The sequence below is a fragment of the Pristiophorus japonicus genome, chromosome 24 (genome assembly GCF_044704955.1).
Source record: "Pristiophorus japonicus isolate sPriJap1 chromosome 24, sPriJap1.hap1, whole genome shotgun sequence".
Lineage (NCBI taxonomy): Eukaryota > Metazoa > Chordata > Chondrichthyes > Pristiophoridae > Pristiophorus > Pristiophorus japonicus.
In genome coordinates this window covers 16,177,437-16,203,632 of record NC_092000.1, presented here as the reverse complement: position 1 = coordinate 16,203,632, position 26,196 = coordinate 16,177,437, and the positions used below count along the sequence as shown (strand labels likewise).

General features: G+C 48.5%; 1 protein-coding gene across 1 annotated transcript in view; it reads right to left on the bottom strand.

The window, feature by feature from the left end:
• LOC139237822 (microtubule-associated serine/threonine-protein kinase 1-like) overlaps window positions 1-26,196 on the bottom strand; it is a 119,278-nt gene that overhangs the window by 9,547 nt on the left and 83,535 nt on the right. Inside the window, exons 18-26 of the mRNA XM_070867049.1 lie at window positions 25,437-25,559; window positions 23,905-24,014; window positions 22,103-22,266; window positions 10,925-11,184; window positions 9,459-9,668; window positions 7,876-8,105; window positions 5,829-5,951; window positions 1,815-1,951; window positions 161-351 (exon numbers count right to left, since the gene is read on the bottom strand). Of these exons, the coding sequence (XP_070723150.1) occupies window positions 161-351; window positions 1,815-1,951; window positions 5,829-5,951; window positions 7,876-8,105; window positions 9,459-9,668; window positions 10,925-11,184; window positions 22,103-22,266; window positions 23,905-24,014; window positions 25,437-25,559 (1,548 nt within the window). The remainder of the gene's footprint in view (window positions 1-160; window positions 352-1,814; window positions 1,952-5,828; window positions 5,952-7,875; window positions 8,106-9,458; window positions 9,669-10,924; window positions 11,185-22,102; window positions 22,267-23,904; window positions 24,015-25,436; window positions 25,560-26,196) is intronic.

Genomic DNA, 26,196 nt, shown 5'->3' with positions numbered 1-26,196 from the left:
AATGAACTATTTGGTGACTATTTTATATCAAAGGCTCCTAACTTTGGATTACCCCACAAGCTGAAATCCCTTCTCTATGTCTACAGTTCGAGCATAACCTCCCTGCTCTTGCATTCTCGACCTCGGCTTGCGCTGAAGGAGCCCTGTCGAGCGGTAATACCTAAATAGCCGGAGTCGGGTGTCGGCCGGTAGCTCTGTGTTGGCGAGCGGGCGGAGAAACTGTGTGTGGGCGAGCCAGGCAGGCTATCGCTGGACGAAAGTGAGCGGTTCAGGGACGACAGGCTGCGGCTCGTGTGCAGCAGGTTGGACTGTTTGGTTATCTTCCGAAACAAGGAGCTTCGCTTCTTCCCGCTGCAGAAAAAGAGAGTCTGGCTCATCGAGAGTTAAAAAACCAGCACCAATCCACAAATCCTGCAATGTATTTGCTTCACGGGTTATTTGCTTAAGAATTAATGGCAACACATTGCTATTAAGAACTATTCGGTTTATTAGCAAAGATTTAATAATCACACTACACATTACCAGTTCATCCACCAGGCTCACAACCACCTGCCTCATCGTGGATCCCCCGAACCCAACTGGCTGGGGTTTTATTGAGTCTTGTGAACATCACGTGACTGGCTAAGCCACTCCCAACTCAACCCCTCCGTTGATCACAATATGGACCAGTCCACCGCACCAACAGCACAGGAGCATCATGGGATTGTGAGAGGGGAGGTAAGCATTTGGTACCAACACAGTCCTTCAACTTTGACCCTTTGAGGGGTCATCGTGTCACAAATGTGGAGTAAGTAGGTTACGGACGCACAGCTTACCATTGTATTGCTTTCATTACAACAGTCACGAACTTCAAGTTAATTCATTATTGGTCAAGCACGTTGAGATATTTCCATTGTGATAGTGGCGCACATTGCTGAAAGATTTTCTCTTTATTTTCTGATCTGATCAGTTACGGTAATAACCTTCCAGAGGCTAGAAATTGGCCTCGTTTGCGCCCCCTTCCGTTAGCGCCTCCGGGGAGGGGGGCCGATAACAGGACGCTATGGGCTTGGCGGCCGGGCGTGGCGAGAGTACCGATGCCCGCTAAATTGCCCTGCATGTTTGCGGCGGGGGTAACCTCCACCACCACGCTCTCCTGCGCCCTGGAGATTGTGACGCCATCGTGCCGGACTCAAAATTGCAGCATCGCCGGGTGACAACACCGACAGCTGCAGCAGGCGTTGTTTGGGAGGCCGGGCGTTTGGGGAGCGGTAATTAAAGGTAAGGCCGTTTGTATCCATAAACCATTTTTTTTTTATCCTGTAGGTTACATTTTGACAATCTCGACATGCCGCGATCGATTAGCCTTGCTCTCTGTTTGAGAGCTCGGATCGTGGCTGCTGTTGGCGACGAGGGATAACATTTCCAGTGCAGAGCCTGTAGTGATGTCCTGTCCCTTTAAGGGAGGGAAGGAGCCTCCGATCCCGGCAGCGCTGCATGGGATATTGGGCCGCGCTGCACCACTATCGCCCCTCCAGCCGGCTTTAGTGCTCTAAGGGAAGTGGTGTGGCTTGAATTAGCACTTACTTCCTGGAGCGCTACACCAGAAGTTCATGTCGCGTTCCCCCGCGTAGTGCCCAGCGCTCCCGCAAATGTTGTCGCCTGAAACGGGGGGTGCTAAATTTCACCCCTCCTCCACATATCTTTCTGTGCCAACTGATTTGTTCATTTTATTTCACCTGGTGAACGGCATCTGTATCGAGGTGCATGGTTAAGAATGCCCCAGTGCACAATGGGCAGGAATGGTGCATTTCAGTACCAGTCTGTTCCCTTACCTCTCCTGCCCTTCCTTCCCTGTGCTCTTCCTGTTCCTTCTTGCCATTTTGGCCTTGTAGCTCGATCTCCTGGCTGGCCCGATCTTGATGGAAGTGTTCTCAAATGGGGTGGTGGTTACAGTCACTTTGTTCCCGCTCTGTAGAAGAAACAGGGCAAGATCAAGAACTAGTTTCAGTGCACAAACTTTTCATCCACTCTTCAAACTCAGCCACTAGACAATGATGGAACCTTAAGGAAGGATATACTTGCATTGGAGGCTGTTCAGAGAAGGTTCACTAGGTTGATGCCAGAGATGGGGTTGACTTATGAGGATAGGTTGAGTAAGTTAGGCCTCTACTCATTGGAGTTCAGAAGAATCTTATCGAAACTTTTAAGATAATGAGGAGGCTCGACAAGGTGGATGTAGGGAGGATATTTCCACTCATAGGGGAAATTAAAACTAGGTGACATGGTTTTAGAATAAGGGGCCACCCATTTAAAACTGAGATGAAGAGAAATTTCTTCTCTCAGAGGGTTGTAAATCTATGGAATTCTCTGCCCCAGAGGAAACTGGGTCATTGAATATATTTAAGGTGGAGATAGACAGATTTTTGAGCGACAAGGGTGTCCAAGAGTTATGGGGAGCGGGCAGGGAAGTGGAGCTGAGTCCATGATCAGATCAGCCATGATCTTATTGAATGGCGTAGCAGGCTCGAGGGGCCAAATGGCCTACTCCTGCTCCTATTTCTTATATTCTTATAAATCCCTCGGGTTCTGAAGTTGCTCCACACCATGAACCTATCCTGACCCCAGTCCTCTGCCAGTGCCGTATTTTCAGAATAAAGGGTCGCCCATTTAAAATGGAGATGAGGAGGAATTTCTTCTCTCAGAGGGTCGTGAATCTTTAGAATTCTCTGCTCCAGAGAGCTGTGGAGGCTGGGTCATTGAATATATTTAGGGTGGAGATAGACAGATTTTTGAACGATAAGGGAGTCAAGGGTTATGGGGAAACATAGAAAATAGGAGCAGTAGTAGGCCATTTGGCCCTTCGAGTCTGCACCGCCATTCAATATGATCATGGCTGATCCTCTAACTGAACACCATATTCGCGCTTTCTCCCCATACCCCATGATGCCTTTTGTGTCTCGAAATCTATCTATCTCATTCTTAAATATATTCAATGACTTGGCCTCCACAGCCTTCTGTGGTAGAGCATTCCACAGGTTCACCACCCTCTGAGTGAAAAAATTTTCTCCTCATCTCAGTCCTAAATTCCCTACCCCGTATCCTGAGACGGTGACCTCTTGTTCTAGGCTTCCCAGCCTCGGGAAACATCCTCCCCGCATCCAGTCTGTCCAGCCCCATCATAATTTTATATGTTTCAATGAGATCCCCTCTCATTCTTCTAAACTCTAGTGAATACAGGCCTAGTTGTCCCAATCTCTTCTCATACGACAATCCTGCCATCCCAGGAATCAGTCTGGTGAACCTTCGCTGCATTCCCTCTATGGCAAGTATATCCTTTCTTAGGTAAGGAGACCAAAACTGCTCACAATACTCCAGATGTGGTCTCACCAAGGCCCTGTATAACTGTAGTAAGATATGCTTGATCCTGTACTCAAATCTTCTTGCAATGAAGGCCAACATACCATTTGCCTTCCTAACTGCTTGCTGCACCTGCATGTTTGTTTTCAATGACTGGTGTCCAAGGACACCCAAGTCCCTTTGAACATAGACATTTCCCAAACTATCACCATTTAAATAATACTTTGTCTTTCTGTTTTTCCTACCAAAGTGGATAACTTCACATTTATCCACGTTATACTACATCTGCCATGTGTTTGCCCACTCACTCAACCGATCTAAATCGCCTTGCAGCGTCTTTGCATCCTCCTCACAACCCCACCTAGTTTCGTGTCGTCAGCAAACTTGGAAATATTACATTTAGTTCTCTCATCCAAATCATTTATATATATTGTGAACAGCTGGGGCCCAAGTACTGATCCCTGTGGTACTCCACTAGTCACTGCCCGCCACCCCGAAAAAGATCTGTTTATTCTTACTCTCTGTTTCCTGTCAGTTAACCAATTTTCAATCCATGCCAGTATATTGGGTCCAAGTTTTGGGCCGCGCCTAGAACGGCGCAGCCCCGACCTGGACGCCCGTTTTTCGCGCCACAAAGTGCGCCTAAAAAAACTTCCAGATTCTCCGGCTCCCTGCTGGTCCTCTGGCCCTCGGCGCGGCGCAGCACGAGCTGCAGGGGGCGGAGCCAGGTCCCTGCGCTGAAAACAGTGACCGGACCTCTGCACATGCGCGGTACAGTGGGCGCGCATGTGCAGTAGCTCCAGGCGCCCAAAACTGTGTGGGAGGGGCCCGAAGCACGCAGCCCCTAGCCCTGGCCCAATGGCTTCACTGGAGCTGCATGGATAAGGCTCCTCCCACGCCCAGCTCCTGCTTCCTCCCGACTCGACTCCCGCTCCCCGCCCCCGGACCCGACCCGACTTGACTCCCACTCCCACCCGCCACCGGACCGCCCCACCCCTGACCCGACCTCCGCTTCCCCCGCGCCCGACCTTCCTTCCCCCGACCGACCTCCCGCCCCCCCGACCGATCTCCGCCCCCGATCCGCGCTCCCGACCCCCCCGGACCCCAGACCCGATGCCACCTACCTGTCCGGTAAGTCTAAGCTCGAAGTCTTGGGCTCAGCCGGGCCCGGTCCGTTCAGCCTCCCTCTCCTTTCTTTCCTCTCTCCCTTCTCTCTCCCTCCCTTCTCTTCCCCCCCTCTCCTCCCTCCCTCCCCCTCCCCTCCCTCCCTCCCTTCTCTCCCCCCTCCTCCCTCCCTTCTCTCCCCCTTCCCTTCCCCTTCCTTCCTTCTCTTCTCCCCTCCCTCCCTCCTCCTACCTCTCCTCCCCCCTCCCCTCCCTCCTTTCTCACCCCCCCTCCCCTCCCTCCCTTCTCACGCCCCCTCCCTTCTCACCCCCCCTCCCTCCCTCCCTTGTCACCCCTCTCCCCCACTACACCCCCTCTCCCCCACTACACCCCCTCTCCCCCACTCCACTACCCCTCCTCCCCTCCCCTCCACCCCCCCTCCCCATCCTACCCCTCCCCTCCACCCCTCGCTGTCAGAAACACAGACACTGACAGACAGAGAGTGAGAGACACACACAGACAGAGAGATAGAGACACTGACAGAGACACACTGGGGGGCTGGGGGCATCCCAGCACGCTGTTGGAGGGCTCCCGGTGCTGCAGTCGGTAAGTAGAAAATGTTTTATTTATTGATTTAAAAAAAAATTATTTCTTAATTTTTTTTTGATTTTATTGGTTGATTTATTGATGTTTTTATCATTTATTATTGATGATGGCTCTTTATTTGTAAAACTGAAGTGTTTAATGTTTGTAAACTTCCCTTTAAACCTCCCCCCCCCCCCATTCCCTACGCCTGATTTGTAACCTACGCCTGATTTTCTAAAGTGTAGACAAGGTTTTTTCGAGCGTACAAAAATCTTCACTTACTCCATTTGGAGTAAGTTTTCACTGCCGAAACTTTGAAAACAGGCGTAAGTGGCCGGACACGCCCCCTTTTGAAAAAAAAATTCTGTTCCAAAGTGAAACTGTTCTAACTGACTAGAACTAGAGCAAACTAAAAGCCGAGAATTTGAATTTCTAAGATACTCCGTTCGACACCAGGTGCTCCAAAAAATCAGGAGCAACTGAGGCCGAAACTTGGGCCCTTAATCCCAATCCTATGTGCTTTAATTTTGCACAGTAACCTCTTATGTGGGACTTTATCAAAGGCCTTCTGAAAATCCAAATACATTACATCCACTGGTTCTCCATTATCTATTCTATCAGTTACATCCTCAAAAAACTCCAATAGGTTTGTCAAAAACAATTTTCCTACATTTATAGCACCTTTAATGTAATAAAACATTCCAAGGTGCTTCCCAGGGAGCGTTATCAAACAAGGAGATATTAGGACAGCTGACCAAAAGCTGGTCAAAGAGGTACATTTTAAAGGAGCAACTTTGTACCTTCAGTATGAGTTCCACAACTTCTGTATGGACCAGCCCATGGACAGGCTCCCCGTTCACATGAGTTATAAGGTCACCAGCGCAAAGCCCAGCCTCGTGGGAAGGTCCGCCATCTTCTACGTGCTGCAATGTAGAAAGGGAAAGTTCAAACCATCATGCCAGTCAGAGATAGCAGCTTGAGCTAATTTTTCCTTTTGGTGTTTTAAGATTTTGATGGTGCTTATTGAATATTGGAGCATAAAAGAACAAAAGACTTGTATTTATATAGCGCCTTTCACCACTGGACGTCACAAGGCACTTTACAACCAATGAAGTACTTTTGGAGTGTAGTCACTGCTGTAATGTGGGATATGGGACAGCCAATTTGCTCACGGCAAGCTTCCACAAACAGCAATGCCCAGATAATCTATTTTTTCATTATGTTGATTGACCAGATAATCTGTTTTTTCGTTATGTTGATTGAGGGATAAATATTGGCCAGGACACTCAGGAGAACTCCCCTGCTCTTCTTCGAAATAGTGCCTTGGGATCTTTTACGTCCACCTGAGAGAGCAAATGGGGCCTCGGTTTAATGTCTCATCCAAAAGACAGCACCTCCAACAGTGCAGTGGGAGCGTCAGCCTAGATTTTTGTGTTCAAATCCCTGGAGTGGGTCTTGAACCAACAACCTTCGGATTCAGAGGCGAAAGTACTACCCACTGAGTCACTACTGGCACTGGAAGGCTGTGGAAGCTGTCAATGAGAGGGACTCTGCTGTGCTATGTGGTGCAGGAGCAGTGCTGTGGAGTTTGAGTGCTCGGCGTGCTACCTCTCTCTGCGAGCTGGGAATAGGGAACTGGGAGATTCCCGGGAACTGTGGCTTGCGAGGAAAAAGGCCCAAAGGGCTTCCCATTCTCCCGACTCTGGCAGAAGCCGTGTAATACCCAGTCACTTTGCTATGCTGGCTGTTAAAATATGTCTTCTCTGTGATAGCCAAGGAGAATAGGGTTCCGCTGGACAGGAACTTTTACCTGGTATTGTTTAAACAACGCAAAGGTATCAGACACTGGGACAAATCGCTCCAATTGGGATTGAATTGCAAAAATAAACGTGATTCAAAAACGACAGTGCTAGAAGGTATCATTTAAGAAATATATAAAAGTCACATTCAAAAGGTAGGTTTACCTCAATACAATGCATTTGAACCCTCTCTGATGGCTCCTGCCCCAATTAAAATTACCCCCATGATAAGTAGCGAGAACGGAACTCTATTAGCATTGACGCTATCCCCTTCTTGTGTGAGAAATTATATAAATATACAACACAGAATCAGGCCATTCAGCCCAACAAGTCCGTGCTGGCGATTATGCTCTACCCGAGTCCCCTCTCCCATTCCAGCCACCTCATCTCAGCTTTTCAGCATCTCTTTCTACACCCTTTTTTCTCACGTACTAGTTATGGGTAGGGTAGCAGAGTGGTTATGTAACTGGATTAGTAATCCCAAGCCCTGGGACTAATGATTGGGAGACATGAATACAAATCCCACTCACGGCAGCTGGGGAATTTAAATTCAGTGAATTAAATAAATCTGAAATAATAAAAAGCTAGTATCAGTAATAGTGACCATGAAACTACTGGATTGTTGTAAAAACCCATCGGGTTCACTAAAGTCCTTCAGGGAAGGAAATCTGCCGTCCTTATCCGATCTGGCCAATATGTGACTCCAGACCCACAGCAATGTAGTTAACTCTTAACTTCCCTCTGAAATTGCCCAGCGAGACACTCAGTTGTACCAAACTGCTACTACAGAGCCAGCACTGTGGGAGCACCTTCACCACACGGACTGCAGCGGTTCAAGAAGGCAGCTCACCATCACCTTCTCAAGGGCGATTAGGGATGGTCAATAAATGCTGGCCTTGCCAGCGATGCCCACATCCTGTGAATACATTTTTGTTTTAAGTTTCTTTTGAAAGCATCCAAGTTTGTTGCCTCAGCCACTTCCTGCGGTGGCACTGCGCTGGCGGCAGCAAGCAGGAAAACGCCGGTCAGTCTGTTGGACGGTACTCACCCAGACCATGTGCTGCACACTGTACACGTCGCTGTCCCCCATGTAGACCCGGATGGCACGCAGCGTGAAGCCGTACTTCTTCCCTGAGCGATGAATGGTGATGGGGGACCGTAGGCTAGTGACGGCGGGTGAGAAGTCGCGGCTGGGCGAGGAATCGCGCGACGACGGGTTGGACGACAACGACCGCGGTGACATGGGGCTGGCCAGCGGCGAGCTGGTGTGTTGCTCCACTGGGTAGACGGGAAATAAGAGAGGCACGCTGTGATTGGCTGGCTGAATGACATCTGTGCTAATAACATCACAATTAGGAGCAGGAGGTGGCCATTCGGCCCCTCGAGCCTGCTCCGCAATCATTTTATCGGGCTCTCGCTCCCCCCGCCCTTTCCCCGGAGCCCTGTATTTTTTTTTCCTTCAGCTACTTATCCAACTCCCTTTTGAAAGCCACAATTGAGTCTGCCTCCATCACCCTCTCAGGCAGTGAATTCCAGATTCTAACCACTCACTGCGTAAAAACGTTTTTCCTCATGTCGCCTTTGGTTCTTCTACCAGGATGTCCCTGAAGATGGAGCACGCGGTGCCCACCGGTACACTCGTGGCCTTCCACGAGAGGTGGGCGCTGGAGGGACTGGAGTGCATCATCTCCCCTCCTATGGTTCTCGATTCATCCGCCAATGGGAACAATTTCTCTTTATCTACTACTCTGTCCAATCAAATCTCCTCTCAACCTTCTCTGCTCTAAGGAGAACAACCCCAGCTTCTCCAGTCTATCCACGTAACTGAAGTCCCTCATCCCTGGAACCATTCTTATAAATCTGTTCTGCACCCTCTCTAAGTCCTTCACATCCTTCCTAAAGTACGACGCCCAGAATTGGACACAATACTCCAGTTGAAGCCCAACCAGTGTTTTGTAAAGGTTCATAATAACTGTCTTGCTTTTGCACTCAATGCCTCTATGCTTTTTAAACCTACCCGCCACCTTTAACAATTTGTGCACATATACCCCCAGGTCTCTCTTTTCGTGCACCACTTTAGGATTGCACCCTTTAGTTTATATTGCCTCTCCTCGTCTATAGCTCAATGATGTCCCTAATATAGCCCAGAATGTTTTCTGTAGCTCTCTAATATGTCTCGAATACTTCTTGCCATTGTGCAGTGATGCACAATCGTTCTACTCCGTTATGGCAGGCGAGCCCCAAGAGAGCAGAGAAAACACTTCAAGGACACCTTCAAAGCCTCCTTGAAAAAATGTAACATCCCCACCGACTCTTGGGAATCCCCGGCCCAAGACCGACCAAAGTGGAGGAGAAGCATCCGGGAAGGCGCAGAACACCTCGAGTCTTATCGCCGGGAGCACGCGGAAGTCAAGTACAAACAAGTACAGAAGGAGCGCACGACAACCCAAGCCCCCCCACCCACCCGACCCTCCAACCACCGTCTGCCCCACCTGTGACAGAGACTGTAGGTCCCACATTGGTCTCTTCAGTTACCTGAGAACTCATGTTAGTGTGGAAGCAAGTCATCCTCGACTCCGAGGGACTGCCCAAGAAGAAGAGTGATGCATAGCTTGATTTCTGGTTCCATACCTGCAGGGATCATGACTGAGAGGGCGGTGGCTGATGCTGATTTGATGACCTTGTTTACAGGCCGGGAGGTGCGTTTCTCGGCCGAGTCCCCGGACAGTTGCTGGTGTCGAGCTCTCCGGACTGCCAGGTCACTCGTTGCCTTTGTCGAAGAGGAATCCGTTTCCTTGGCAACACTGCACGGAGACTCGCCTGACTTCACCGCTCTATCAGCTGGAATGAGATTGTAAAGCTTTGACAGGAAGCAACTCAAGTATTTTAGATTCAAGCACTTTTATTCACGTCAGGAACCTTTAACTGGCCACAGCCCGCTTTCATCGGTATCTGTTCTCATTGATACACTCGTACAGTGTCAGCTGTGGCTCAGTGGGCAGTACACTCGCCTCTGAGTCAGATGGTTGTGGGTTCAAGTCCCACTCTAGGAAGTTGAGCATAAAAATCCAGGCTGACACTCCAGTGCAGTGCTGAGGGGCAGTACTGAGGGAGTGCTGCACTGTCGAAGGGGAACTACTGAGGGAGTGCTGCACTGTCGGAGTGGCCGTCTTTCAGGATAAGATGTTAAACCGAGGCCCCGTCTGCCCTCTCAGTTGGACGTAAAAGATCCTATGTCAAGTCTTTCTTCCTTTCATAAACACCGGTATGGACCAGTTGGGCCGAATGGCATTAAGGGATATAGGCCAAAGGCGGGTATATGGCATTAGGTCACAGATCAGCTATGATCTCATTGAATGGTGGAGCAGGTTCGAAGGGCTGAATGGCCTCCTTATGTTCCTAAGTGGAAGGAAAATGGAATGTTTGCCTTTATTGCAAGAGGGATAGAGTATAAAAATAGAGAAGTCCTGTTACAACTGCACAGGGTATTGGTGAGGCCACACCTGGAGTACTGCGTATAGTTGCATTGGAGGCTGTTCAGAGAAGGTTCAATGGATTGATTCCGGAGATGAGGGGGTTGACTTATGAAGGTAGGTTGGGTCTATACACATTGGAGTTCAGAAGAATGAGAGATGATCTTATTGAAACTTATAAGATAATGAGGGGGCTCGACAAGGTGGATGCAAAGAGGATATTTCCACTCCTAGGGGAAACTAAAACTAGGAGACATAGTCTTAGAATAAGGGGCTGCCCATTTAAAACTGAGATGAGGAGGAATTTCTTCTCTCAGAGGGTTGTAAATCTATGGAATTCTCTGCCCCAAAGAGCTGTGGAGGTTGGGTCATTGAATATATTTAAGGCAGAGATAAACAGATTTTTGAGTGATAAGGGAGTAAAGGGTTATGGGGAACGGGCAGGGAAGTGGAGCTGAGTCCATGATCAGATCAGCCATGATCTTATTGAATGGCGGAGCAGGCTCGAGGGGGCAAATGGCCAACTCCTGCTCCTTTTTCTTACGTTCTTATCAAGCAGAGACTGCGAGCAGATTAGTGTGAACTGCCGCACTGAGTGCTCAATGGAGAGCACATGCCACGTACCTGGGAATGTCGGGCTGTTTCCGGCAGTGAGGGTGCCGGGTCCGTCTGCCTCTTTCCGCCGGGCCTCCGACTGACTGGCCTGGTCCTGGCCGGCCATCATTGTCTGCACCTCCTGGTGTCTGTGTGTCAGCTCCATGTCGTCCTCGAGTGGAGCGGCGAACTTGTGGGTGTCCATGAGCGCAGAGAACCTGCGGCGCACGGTGAGCGGTGGGCTGGAGTCGCTCTCACCGTACGAGGACTCGGACGCTGAGAGGCGCTTCCTGAAAATGGTGCAGATCAGAGATAAAAGGCCAATGTAATGTATTTGCTTCATGCGTTCATTGCTGAAGAATTCATAGCAACACATTGCTATTAAGAACTAGTTGGTTTATTAGCAAAGGTTTAACAATCACACGACCAGGCTCACAACCACCTGCCGCATCGTGGATCCCCCGAACCCAACTGGCCGGGGTTTTATTGAGTCTTGTGGATATCATGTGACTGGCTAAGCCACTCCCAACTCAACAGGTCTACAACTATTTTGATAAAACAATAAATCAAGTGCCCCCTTATTAAAGGGGCACCAAAACCGACACATTAAACAAATGAACGTTTTACAATAATGGTTCAAATTTAAATTTGTTTGCCAGGGGTGATTATGTACTACAGTCCCTCCGGCACCCACCTCTCGCGGAAGGCCGCGAGCGTACCGGTGGACACCGCGTGTTCCATCTCCAGGGACATCCTGGCTTGGATGTAACCGCGGAAGAGAGGCAGGCAGTCGGGCTGAACGACCCCCTCGACCGCCCGCTGCCTGGACCGGCTGATGGCACCCTTGGCCATGCCCAGGAGCAGTCCTACGAGGAGGCCCTCGGACCTGCCCGCTCCCCTCCGCACAGGGTGCCCAAAGATCAGGAGTGTGGGATTGAAGTGCAACCAGAATTTGAGGAGCAGCCCCTTCAAATAATGGAAGAGGGATTGCAACCTGACACACTCCACATAAATGTGGAACACGGACTTTTCCAAACTGCAGAAATTGCAGGCGGCCCGGGAGTCCGTGAATCGACTTAAAAACCGATTGCACGGGACTGCCCTGTGTCAACGGCTCTACAACTCTTTTTGGTTGCACAAAACAAACATTTAAATCAAGTGCCCCCTGATCTGGGGGACACTCCAAACATTTTTCCAGGCACTTTTTTGGTTTTTTTTGTATTTTCTGGGGGGTTTTTTTGGGCACTAAAACACATATATATATATATATTTACACACACACACACACACACACAAGTGCCCCCTATAAAAGGGGAGGGGGACACTAAAACCGGCAATTAAAACAAATTAAACTTTAAAACATATAAAATCAAATTAAAATTTGGTTGCCGGGCGTGATGATGCACTCCAGTCCCTCCGGTGCCCACCTCTCGTGGAAGGCCGCGAGCGTACCGGTGGACACCGCGTGCTCCATCTCCAGGGACACCCTGGCCCGGATGTAAGCACGGAAGAGAGGCAGGCAGTCAGGCTGAACGACCCCCTCGACTGCCTGCTGCCTGGACCGGCTGATGGCACCCTTGGCCGTGCCCAGGAGCAGTCCTACGAGGAGGACCTCCGACCTACCCGCTCCCCTCCGCACAGGGTGCCCAAAGATCAGGAGTGTGGGACTGAAGTGCAGCCAGAAATTGAGGAGCAGCCCCTTTAAATAATGAAACAGGGACTGCAACCTCGCACACTCCATAAAAACATGGAACACGGGCTTTTTCAGACCGCAGAAATTGCAGGCAGCCCGGGAGTCCGTGAACCGACTTAAAAACCGATTGCACAGGACTGCCCTGTGTCACCGGCTCTACAACTCTTTTGGGAGGAAACTAAACATTAAATCGTGCCCCCTGATCTGGGGGACACACCAAACATTTTCAAGGCCCTTTTTTTGTGTTTTTTTTGTGGTTACTTTTGTATTTTTTTTTTGGGGCACTAAAATCATATTTTCTTTTCCAAGTGCCCCCTATAAAAGGGGAGGGGGACACTAAAAACATCGGCAATTAAAACAAATTAAACTTTAAAACATAAAATCAAATTAAAATTTGGTTGCCGGGGGTGATGATGCACTCCAGTCCCTCCGGCGCCCATCTCTCGCGGAAGGCCGCGAGCGTACCGGTGGACACCGCGTGCTCCATCTCCAAGGACACCCTGGCCCGGATGTAGGCACGGAAGAGAGGCAGGCAGTCAGGCTGAACGACCCCCTCGACCGCCCGCTGCCTGGACCGGCTGATGGCACCCTTGGCCGTGCCCAGGAGCAGTCCTACGAGGAGGCCCTCGGACCTACCTGCTCCCCTCCGCACAGGGTGCCCAAAGATCAGGAGCATGGGACTGAAGTGCAGCCAGATATTGAGGAGCAGCCCCTTTAAATAATGAAACAGGGACTGCAACCTGACACACTCCATAAAAACATGGAACATGGACCTTTTCAGACCGAGAAATTGCAGGCAGCCCGGGAGTCCGTGAACCGACTTAAAAACCGATTGCACAGGACTGCCCTGTGTCATCGGCTCTACAAACCTGTGAGCATGCTCACAGGTGCTTACATTACAGGTGGGAGGCAGCAGAGATAATCCGTGGCAGCGTGACGATCTCCTACCCACTCCGACACGTTCTTCCCAAATTCCGACCCCCCACCCACACACAATATCCAAATTCATTCGCTTTAAAAACATAATTGATAAAGAATTCAAACAGGCTGCATTTAGACAGGCTGTGAAAATTCACAGACAACAAGTCAGAGATGCTACGTGAGTGGTAGCATGTTGCATTAAGGCATCAATCAACTTGACATTTTAGGACCCTTGGGTAGCGAGCCAATTAAAAGGTTAAAAGACTATTAATTGAGCCAATAAGGTCAAAGAAGGCGAGTTCTTTTCTGTAAATTGATCCAGGTATAGGTACAGCCATTTTGACCATGTGGTGCCAGAAGAACAAAGACCTGGCTTAAAGCCAAGAAAATGTTATTGCTCTCTGCCAAGATTAAAAAGTTAAAACTACAATCGGAGTTCGTATTTCATTGGAAATTAAGAGATTTAACAATTTTGGCGTCACGAACACGATCGCTGAGGACAGAAACTGAATTTTGGACATCGGACCTACATACTGAGGTAAGGACACCTCTTTTAAAAAAGTTCTCGGTCAAAAGTCTAAATTCGCCTCTCCTTCTACGCGATTCCGAAAGCCTCCGGTTTGCGAACCCTCCGGTTGGTAGTCGGCTCGAGATCCCATAGACGTCTAAACTTCGGCGGTGTGTTAGTTAATTAATCACCGACCTATTGATCGGCTGGAAAGCCTGCGACTCGAGACCCCAGTAAAGAAATTATGGCAGCAGGAGATAAGAGCAAAGAATTGCCTACAACTGTTAAAGGTGGGCAGGCACCACCTGAAGTTTCGCTAGATTTAATTCTCGAACAGTTGAAAGAATACATAGAGCAACAATTCAACTTATCTAAAACCTGTATTAAGATTGAACAAAAGTACAGAACCTCCAAAGGACAATGGTCCTTGGATGAGATTAAAAGGGTCTGGGGAAAAACGACCCGTATGAAAAATAAAGAGCGAACTAGATGGTCCCTAGCGGTTATGGGCCAGATTCGAAAGCGGAATGAAATTATAATGCGTTCCCAACATGATCGAGAACTGACCAGTACAAAGGATCAATTGCAAGCAGTTTGTGCACAGCTGCGACAGAAAAAACTTGAACTTGAAAAGCTGGAAGCGGAAGTTAAAGATCTTAAAGGTGAAATTAAAGAATGGAAAAAATCATTAGATCAAGAGACAGTAATAGGAAAAGGAAAATGTATTGATCAATTCCCAGGGTACCCATGTTTGGAGAAATCAAAAGCGCAAACCCAAAGACACGACCGAGGAATAGATACGGATTCTGAATCCTCCGACAATACAGTTGGCTGAATTGTATCCCTGGCTGCGTCCTCTTCCCCAGCCACGACCTTTCTGTTTTGCCCTGCATGTCTTGGCCCAGTGACCTTCTTTCCCACAATAATGACATTTTCCAGGTAATTTTCCTAATAACTGTTTATCGGAATCCTGGGATTTCCATCCCATAGCCTGTACAGCTCGGACTTTAGCTCCCATATCCCGATCTAATTGGTTATATCGATCCACCAATGCTGCAAAGGTAGTTCCTCTACCTTCCCAGTCCGGTAACACTACCTTAAGCATTTTGGACAGTTCTGGTTTTAGACCTGCCACAAAAGCTGCTTTCAGGGGTCCAAACACTTGTTCATCCATTTCCTCATCCGTATTATTCATACCCGAATGTTCTAGCCACGTGCATCTAAACCGCTCGTCATACTCCAGGACCTCCTCTGTTTCTTTCTGTTGGCAGGCTGCAATTTTTCCCCAGTCTGTCTTAGCTGGACTGAAGGCTTGCAGCCAGTGTTTAATCGCCTCCCATCCTGCGTCTAATTCTTGCTCATTCTGCCCCAAAGCTTCATCTACCTTGTCGTGCAATTTTCTTCCCTGTGTTTTTGGCACCATTATGGTCAAAATTTGCACTCCGTCCCAGGGATGAAGTTGATATATATTTCTTAAGCGGTCCAATTGGTCCCACGTTTTTACTCCCCCGTTCTTTGGATTGGGCAATTCCTTGGACCATTTATCAATTTTCTCTGGGTCTGCCGGAGCATGAACTAAGTATTCTTCGTACACCCTTCTCTTTGTTTTTTTGGTTCCGCCCTCATCCGCAGTCTCTTCTGATTTGACTACAACTCGTCTTTTTTTAAACGGGGCAAAGCGCACCCCTAACCAGGCTTGTCACAAGATAACGACCTCATAGAAGCATTTAAGCAACTGACAATACAACAACAGAAGGAGTTACTTGGGATAGCAAAAAACGATTAGAGCCCACCCTGGCCCCCCTCCTCGCACTAATACAACAAAGGGGAGATGGGCTATATATAACTGTGAGGGTGGGCAATAAGGATGTGGACTGTCTTTTAGACATAGGGGCAGAATTAACATGCTTACCCCTACAATATGGAGACTTTTTGCCGTTGGATGGTAGGGCACGTACAGCCTATGGAGTTGGGGGCCATAAAATGGAAATTAAAAGGACAACACCGGTACTTATAGGGCTGGGTCCACATGAACTAACCACGCCGGTCTGGATAGGCCCAGAAGATCAACCCCTTTTGGGAATGGACGTTCTAATCCAAGTAGATTCATCGTTGCATTTCGAGGATGGTCGGGTGACATGGTCAATTAGAACTTTGAAAAAAGAAGAATTGAAGGAACACCCGATATGGGCTAAAGATAAGAACAATTGTGGCCTACTCCAGATGGAGCCTGCGTCATTTACAGGGACCAAGCCTCCATGCACTAAACAATATCCCATCAGTCCAACTGCCATCGTGGGAATCTTACCGGTTATTCAGCAATTGGAGAAACAAGGGGTGCTTATTAAAACGCATAGCCCCTCCAATAGCCCCGTGTGGCCGGTACAGAAATCTAATGAGACTTGGCGGTTGACTGTCGATTATAGGAAAGCTAACCAGTGTATTGATCAAAAAGCTCCTTTGGTCGCAGATCCCTCCACCATTTTTAATGCCCTCAAACCGGAACATAAATATTTCTCGGTTATAGATATGGCCAACGGATTTTGGTCGGTGCCTCTGGCACCGGAGGTTTGACAGTGGTTTGCTTTCACGGTCCAAGGACAACAGTATACTTGGACCCGGTTACCGCAGGGTTTCCACAACAGCCCTATGGTATTCCACATGGTTTTACAAAGCTATTTGCGAGAATTACCTCCCCTGTCATCCAATATGTAGACAATATCCTGCTAGCTTCAAACACGGAAGACCAGCATGAACAAGATTTACGAGCTTTGCTGGATCACCTTCGGCTGAAAGGTCATAAAGCCAGCATCGACAAAGCACAAATATCCCAAGAAGAGGTTGTATACCTAGGACAAAAGATTTCACAAGGAAAGAGAGAACTTACCCAGGATAGAACTGCAGCCATTTGGGCTGCTAAAAAACCCACCACTATTCAGGAACTAAGGTCTTTTTTGGGATTGTGTAACTTTAACAGAAATTGGATTGACTCCTTCACACAGCTTGCTCAGCCATTGAATGATATTTTAAAGGGGAAACGTGCCTCTAAAGAAGCCATCACCCTCACTAAAGAACAGCAAGAGGCCTTCCTGAGTTTGAAAAAGGCTTTGTGTTCGGCACCGGCTCTGGGAATCCCCGACAGTGGTAAGCCATTTACCCTGTTTGTCCATGAGAAAGAAGGATATATGACAGCTATACTGACACAAGAACATGGGGATCGGCAAAGACCTATTGGCTATTATTCGGCAGCCCTCGGATGGGGAAGTTGCCTAAGGGCCATGGAAGCTACATGTCGAGCGGTAATGATCACTGCGGGTCGAGTCCTCGACCAAAAGCTGATTGTCAAGTGTCCCCACACCGTACATGCTTTGCTGTCTATGAATAGAATGTCTCAGGTGATGGCAGCAAGATGGACCCGCTGGACAGCAGTTTTGAAAGCTACTAATCTCCATATCGTCCGGGCCAGCCCGGTTAATCCCGCAACTATGCTCCCGATGTCAGAATCGAGGGAGCAAAAGGGGGGAGAATGTGAAGAGCATGACTGCGTGGAGATTTTAAAAGAAACAGAAGAATCAGCCTTAGCAGCAGAGGAGCCTCTGCACAACCCAGACCTCATCCTGTTTACAGATGGTTCCTCCTTTGTTGACAATAATACCAGAAAAGCAGGATGGGCAGTTACAACCTTAGGTAGTGGCAAAAGGATGTTTACCCTCAGGAACGTCAGCACAACAGGCTGAGTTACGGGCCCTGTCAGAAGCATGTCGAATAGCAGAAGGACAGACAGCTAATGTCTACACAGATTCGCGTTATGCTTTTGGATTCGCTCACGACTTTGGTATGTTATGGCGGAAAAGAGGATTCCTCACTGCTGCTGGTACACCTATCCGAAATGGAAAAGAAGTCCGAGACTTACTGGAGGCCATACAATTACCTCAGGAAGTGTCCATCCTGAAGTGTAAGGCCCATACCAAGGAAAATACTACAGAAGCACAGGGAAATGCCCTAGTCGACCAGGCAGCTAAAGATGCCGCCTCACAGGGCGTTCCTCCAGAAGAACCAACACAGATGTGCAGATTGAAAGCACTCAGGACTCTAACACGAGACCTTCAAACAATGCAAGGCGAGTGCTCCAGAGAGGAAAAATGGACATGGATTGAGGCAGGAATTAAGCTATGCGAAGATGGTGTCTGGAGACAAAGAGTTACCGACAAGCCAGTCGCGCCACAAGCGCTTATGCCATTTTTAGCCCAACAGATCCACTCGTGGGGACACTTGGCCTCACAACAGATGACGGCACGGTTCCAGAAAAACTGGTGGAGTCGGGGATTTAAAAAACATGCACAGCTGGTAACAGACCGCTGTGTGGTCTGCCAGAAAAATAATTCTGGACCCATCACGGTAATGCCCCAACTGAGGCCCCCTGCCCCTGTCGGACCATTCCAGCATCTGCAGGTTGATTATATATCTCTTCCTTCATGCCAAGGATACACTAACATTCTTGTCATGGTCGACAGATTCTCTAGATGGGTAGAAGCTGTCCCAACTAAAAGAGCCACAGCCAATCACACTGCAAAGGTCTTGTGTAAGGATTACATTCCCCGATGGGGAGTCCCGAGTAGCATTGACTCAGAACTCTTTTGGGAGGAAACTAAAACATTAATCCTTAAATTGTGTCCCCCCGATCTGGGGGACACAGCAAACATTTACAAGGCCCTTTTTTTTTGTGTGTGTTTTTGTTTTTTTTTTAAAAGTTTTTTTGGGCACTAAAATCATATATTTTTTTTTCTCCAAGTGCCCCCTATAAAAGGGGAGGGGGACACTAAAAACACCGGCAATTAAAACAAATTAAACTTTAAAACATAAAATCAAATTAAAATTTGGTTGCCGGGCGTGATGATGCACTCCAGTCCCTCCGGCGCCCACCTCTCGCGGAAGCCGCGAGCGTACCGGTGGACACCGCGTGCTCCATCTCCAGGGACACCCTGGCGCGGATGTACGCACAGAAGAGAGGCAGGCAGTCAGGTTGAACGACCCCCTCGACCGCCCGCTGCCTAGCATTGACTCAGATCAGGGAACACACTTCACAGGTGCTGTCTGCCAAGAAGTCTGTAGGTTACTGAACATTACGTGGGATTTACACTGTCCTTATCATCCACAATCATCAGGACAAGTAGAGCGAATGAATCGAACTTTGAAACAACGGCTTGCCAAATATCACCAAGAAGGAACACCATGGCCCCAGGCACTACCAATAGTGCTATGTAGCATTAGGGCAACCCCAAACAGAACTACAGGTCTAAGCCCATTTGAAATTATAACAGGAAGACCCATGTCACTGCCAGGAACTATCGATTTACGGAAAGCTGATGTTCACTTAATGAGTGACACTTTGTTATCATACTGTCAGAACTTAACCAATGCTATTAGTTCTGTTTCCTGACAGGTATCGGCAGCTTGGGGTAATCCACCCGAAGGAGGACACGACATCATCCCGGGAGTCTGGGTGTATGTGAAAAAGTTGCATAAAGAACCTTTGGGTGCCAAATGGGAGGGACCTTATCAAGTGTTATTGACCACCCAGGCAGCTGTTAAAAGTCCAAGGAAAGAAAGCCTGGATCCACGCCTCACACGTTAAATGAGCACCTGTAACTGAAGCTGAAATCTAATAAGGACAATTACTTTTTGCGAAAATGTATAAATTTACTGTATTATTGATTGTAGGTATTCTAGGCATAGGCCTACTTCTTACTAGCCGACCTTCTGCACCAAAGGGAAATAGTAGGGTAGCAAGGTAATTACATGTAAATACCTTTTTATATATGTCATACATTTATGCCAAACAAGGTAACATTTCTAGTTGTTGGGTGTGTACGCATATTCCTATTCACTCAAAGGGAGGGATTCCCTTGAGGCCAGTTCCCTTGAATATCTCGGAAATGGCTGAGTGGATAATTAATCAAAACAAAACAGGCAATGCGTTTCAGGATACGGAAAACTGGGCACGTAAATCTGACTATCTTTGAAGGGGGATACCAACCGTGCTACAATAATTCCAAACGGCCCCCATTTTTTGTTATCACTAATACAACGGGAATAGGAAGACCGGGGGAATCGGTCTGTCTGATTAGAAACATCAAAGGAGGCCAAAATATGGGGTATAGTAACTGCTCCCGGAATTATAATATAATCAAGCCACGGAACCGTCTAAACTGGGCGATGTGGGAATTTTTAACGTAACGGGGATTCTGAATAAAACAGATGGAAAAGCCTGGACAGACCCCGGAGTGTTGCTGACAAAGAAATAGCTAAAATTCATTGCATATAATGGCACCTATTGGGTGTGTGGCCACAAGGCCTACCCTTGGCTGCCCCAGAATTGGATGGGATCCTGCTATTTAGCCTACATTGTGCCTTATATGTATCATATAAAGTCACTGTCGGAACATTTACACCGTCCTAAAAGAGCTATCACAGAAACAGAGAGGTTCTTTGCCATCCTGATCCCTGGGTATGGGATCGCCAAACTGGCAAGGGAATCCATTAAGATGGCATCCGTTGTGGAACGAGTAGCCAATGATACCTCAGAGGCCCTAGTTAAAATCAATGCAGAAATGGTAGCAATCCGCACAGTAGCCCTGCAGAATCGACTGGCCCTTGATTTCATCCTAGCTAAAAAGGGAGGTACTTGCACCCTACTCGGAACTGAGTGTTGCACATATATCCCAGATAGCTCCGAAGAAATTACCCACTTAGCGGAGCATATCCAAAAGGAGGTAGAAAAACTTAAGCAACCCCCATCATTCACTTTGTGGAATGGAGTCACTGAATGGCTAGGTTCAATAGGAACTTCATTGGTGGAAGGTTTAATTCTATTTGTTGTAATTGTTTTACTTTTATATTGTTTGTTTATGTTGATTAAATGTTGTTGCGACCAGGCGGCTGTAGCTGCCGTCCCGCAGGTGAGACACCTTGCAGGTCTCAGCAGACCGTCTGTACGTGGCACAGGAGTATGTTATGCTTAAGGGAAGGTTGTTTACTGGTTGAACTAAGATATTGATTTGGATTAAATTGGAATAAGGTTAATTAACCTACTAAAACCAGACTTCCATTGTGGCCACGATGGAACTCGGGTTGGTGTAAATTTGTGTGGAAGCTACTAGTCCGGACATGTGGCAAAACACATCAACAAATTTTAGAAGGAAACTCTATTAACATGTATGAAATTATTTTGTAGAATGTTTAACCAGTGATACCTGATGTTTTATGATTCAGTTTGTGAAAGAATCAGAGGGGGGATTGATAGAGAATTCAAACAGGCTGCATTTAGACCGGCCTTGAAAATTCACAGACAACAAGTCAGAGATGCTACGTGAGTGGTAGCATGTTGCATTAAGGCATCAATCAACTTGACATTTTAGGACCCTTGGGTAGCGAGCCAATTAAAAGGTTAAAAGACTATTAATTGAGCCAATAAGGTCAAAGAAGGCGAGTTCTTTTTTGTAAATTGATCCAGGTATAAGTACAGCCATTTTGACCATGTGGTGCCAGAAGAACAAAGACCTGGCTTAAAGCCAAGAACTTGTTATTGCTCTCTGCCAAGATTAAAAAGTTAAAACTACAATCGGAGTTCGTATTTCATTGGAAATTAAGAGATCTAACAATAATCAAAATACAGCGGATGCTGGGAAACAGTCAGGCAGCATCGCAGAGAGCCAAAGAAGGAGACGTTATGACAGATTGACCAAATGCTTGGTAGGTTTTAAGGACCGTCTTAAAGAAGGAAAGAGGGGCTGAGAGGTTCAGGAGGGGGAATTCCAGAGCTATGGGGCCCAGGCGACTGAAGGCATGGCCGCCAATGGCGGAGTGAGGGAAATTGGGGGGGGATGCGCAAGAGGCCAGAATTGGAGGAGTGCAGAGATCTCGGGGGGGGTTGGGGGCTGGAGGAGGTTACAGAGATAGGGAGGGGCGAGAGGGATTGCAACACAAAGAGGAGAATTTGAATCGATTGCAGCAGGAGCAAGGGAGCACAGGACGGCAGCAGGGGAAAGAGGGAAGGTCGCTAGAGCAATGTAGCTGCGTTGCTTACATTTCTGGAGAGCTGGTCCTCCAGCTCTTGTCGCGGGTGCTGACAGAGCTCAGCCCCTCCATCTTCTCACCCTTTTCCTCCTTATGCTTGTTGAGGTTGCGTCGGGTGACCACGGGGGCTTTCTGGTCCTCGTGCTGAGCGAGTCGCTCCATGCTGCTGTAAACCTGTATACAACAGTAACCCAGTGTTAGCGCCACAGCCACTCACTGCCTCTGCCCACACACGGAGGATTGCTTTTATTCTATATTCATTCATGGGATGTGGGCATCGCCGGCAAGGCCGGCATTTATTGCCCATCCCTAATTGCCCTCGACATTACAACAGCGACCACTCTCCAAAAAACACTTAATTGGCTGTAAAGCTGTTTTGAGATGTCCGGTGGTCGTGAAAGGCGCTATAAAAATGTAAGTCTTTTTTATAAATACAAGTCTTTGGGGCCAAAATTCAGCCCCCTGATAGGACCTCTGGCCGCCTGAAAGCGGTGCCGGACAACCTCCATCTTGCACTGACCAGTGGCGGTCACGGCAACGCTTGCTAAATACACCTCAGGGCTTTTTGCTGCGGTGTGGCGATCCGCCCCGCTCCTGCGGATGCGTCTTACGGACATCATCAGAGCGTGCGCAGCAACGGAGCCGCCCTGGGAGGGAAATTCACCGACAAAGATCTCCCGGCCCCCGCTCGGTGCCCCCTCCCACCCCAACAGCTTTTTGTGCCGGTGCGCTCCTTGTTGGGACTCGTTGGTTGGGGGCGCGGCCGCCCTAAAAGCTGATGGCGACGACATTTTTTGGGGGTCGGCCAACTGCCATGTCGGCCCGAAAATTATGCCCCCAGTTTTGGGCCTGGCCGCCAACAGGCAGCCTGACACCCCTTCTTGGGTGCCAGTCCGCTGGCCCAGCCGAAACCCTCCCTGGTGGCCCAGTGGAACAAACTATCAAAAGATGCCGAACTCGTCTTTAACTGATGACATCACCAGCCACTGCTGCTGAGTGACAGCAGCGGAGACTCCGCCTCGCCCCCATCTCCATCCCGCGTGGGGAAAAAAGTTCTCCGGAGGCCGCCGCATGTATTGCAGGGGCCAGAAGACTTCGAAAACGGAATGTCTGCACCGTTTCAAGGTAAATTTCGGCCCTTTTATTTCCTTCATGAAGTGGTGGGGAACTGCTTTCTTGAACTGCAGAAGGCAGTCAAGGGTCAACCACCTTGGAGTCACATATAGGCCAGAGCGGGTAAGGACATCAGATTTTCTTCCCTAAAGGACATTAGTGAACCAAATGGGTTTTTGTGACAATCCGGTAGTTGATGGTCACCATGACTGACTCTAGCTTTTTGTACCAGATTTATTTCATTGAATTTAAATTCCCCAGCTGCCATGGTGGGATTTGAACTCATGTCTCTGGATCATTAGCCAAGGCCTCTGGATTACTGGTCCAGTGACATCACCACTACACTACCGTACCCTCTAATGCCGAGGCATGGGAGAGTACCTGGCCTCCAACTGTTCCCCAAAACCTCCGGGGGAGAAAACTGGAGGGGGAAAAAGGGAATTCTAGAGCAACTAGATTGAACATCACTGTCGGAGGTGCCGTCTTTCTGAGGTCCCGTCTGCTCTCTCAGGCGGACATAAAAGATCACTCAGCACTATTTTGAAGAAGAGCGGGGGGCAGGGGTTGGGGGGGGGGGTTGGGGGGAGTTATTCCCAGTGTCCTGGGGCCAATATTTATCCCTCAACCAACATCACAAAATAATAGGTTCTCTGGTCATTATCACATTGCTGTTTGCGAGAGCTTGCTGTGCCAAAGTACCTTAATAAATCGGGGAGAGCAAGAGGAAAACTGTCGAATTTCCACTGGTTCATCTTCGTTGGTGTCGTCCTCATCGTAGGAATTGACATGGTGATAGCGATCGGAGCGAGCTGGAGAGAGAGAGAGAGAGAGAGAGAGAGAGAGTGAGACGGTACCAGTTCACATTCACAGTGAGGGAGTTAAATCCCACCGTTTCCTATCCATCCCTGCCCATTGCTCTCCTTGGTTGTGGCTTTCCTGGACTACAATCCTCCCAATGGCCTTCTAACTACCCTCCCGCCCTCCTCCAATAGTGCCTCCGGGGATGCTACCCACCCACATGCTAGGAGGATCTGGAGTACTGCGTACAGTTTTGATCTCCGCAGAATTTGCAGACGGCCTGCGAGCATTAACAGCTCAATAAACTGGTGAGCATACTCACATTACAATGCCCCTCTCTTGCTCGAGTCTTCAACGCTCAGTCTTTATCTGGTGGCCACTGGAACCCTCCTAGCAAACACTAAATGTCACTGACTTTAAAGTACATTGCGGCTCTGTTTTACGAGAGGTTCAGGTACAGTTTTGAGGGACCGAGTTATGCCGCAAGATCCTATCTATTGCAAGGGAGATAGAGTATAAAAGCAGAGAAGTCCTACTACAATTGTACAGGGTATTGGTGAGGCCACACCTGGAGAACTGCATACAGTTTTGGTCTCTGTATTTAAGTAAGGATATACTTGCATCGGAGGCTGTTCAGAGAAGGTTCACTAGGTTGATTCCGGAGATGAAGGGGTTGACTTATGAAGATAAGTTGAGTAGGTTGGGCCTCTACTCATTGGAGTTTAGAAGAATGAGAGGTGATCTTATTAAAACATATAAGATAATGAGGGGGCTCGACAAGGTGGATGGAGAGAGGATATTTCCACTCATGGGGAAACTAAAATTAGGGGCCCTAGTCTCAGAATAAGGGACCGCCCATTTAAAACTGAGATGAGGAGGAATTTCTTCTCTTAGAGGGTTGTAAATCTGTGGAATTCTCTGCCCCAGAGAGCTGTGGAGGATGGGTCATTGAATATATTTAAGGCGGAGATAGACAGATTTTTGAGTAATACGGAGTAAAGGGTTATGGGGAGCGGGCAGGGAAGTGGAGCTGAGTCCATGATCAGATCAGCCATGATCTTATTAAATGGCGGAGCAGGCTCGAGGGGCCAAATGGCCGACTCCTGCTCCTATTTGTTATGTTATTATGTGGCTGTGTATATCTCCTCCAAACCTCCCTATCCCCACTGGAAGTCACCTCTCCTGTGCTCTGCACCTCTCCAAGCAACAAGGCTGAGATCAGTCAGCCAACTGACACAGCCTCCCAGCTATCTCATTGTGAGCTACTGGATCTCATAACTGCAATAAAATTGAGATTTTAGAAAGAGATAGTAACTCCCCCCCACAATTCGTGTTGTCTCCTCCCCCCGTATCCCTCTCCGCGTCCCCCCCACCCCCCCGCTTTACACCGCCCCCTCCTCAACCAAAGGCCTTGCTCAGCAGAAAACACTTGCTGTCAAAGTAGCTGGTGTCCTCTTCTGACTCCAGGTGTGGAATGAATTCCGCCTTCTGCCGCAGCAAGCTGGTCCAGTCCAGGTCTTTGAAGAAACCGTGCTGCTTAACTTCATAGGTGCCTCCTGCAGAGAGAAGAGCGCTGGGATTAGGACAGACACAAGATCGGAAATGTCCAGCTGGGACTGGCCAGAGCGAACTAACCATGACAATGGCCAGTCTGGCCTCTATCCCGGGAGCACCAATGGTGCCCTCATCGTGAGACACTCCACAGCACCAGGATGACTTGCCTCAGCTCATCCGCTGCTGAAGCCCTCACCCATGCCATTGTTACATCTAGACTTGACCATTTCAATGCACTCCTGGCTGGCCTCCCACATTCTACCCTACGTAAACTAGAGGTGATCCAAAACTCGGCTGCCCTGTGGTCCTAACTTGCACCAAGTCCTGCTCACCCATCATCCCTGTGCTCACTGACCTACATTGGCTTCCAGTTAAGCAATGCCTCGATTTCAAAATTCTCATCCTTATTTTCAAATCCCTCCATGGCCTCGCCCCTCCCTATCTCTGTAATCTCCTCCAGCCCCACAACCCACCGAGATGTCTGCGCTCCTCTAATTCTGCCCTCTGGAGCATCTCTGATTATAATCGCTCAACCATCGGTGGCCGTGCCTTCTGTTGCCTAGGCCCTAAGCTCTGGAACTCCCTGCCTAAACCTCTCCACCTCTCTTTCCTCCTTTAAGACGCTCCTTAAAATCTACC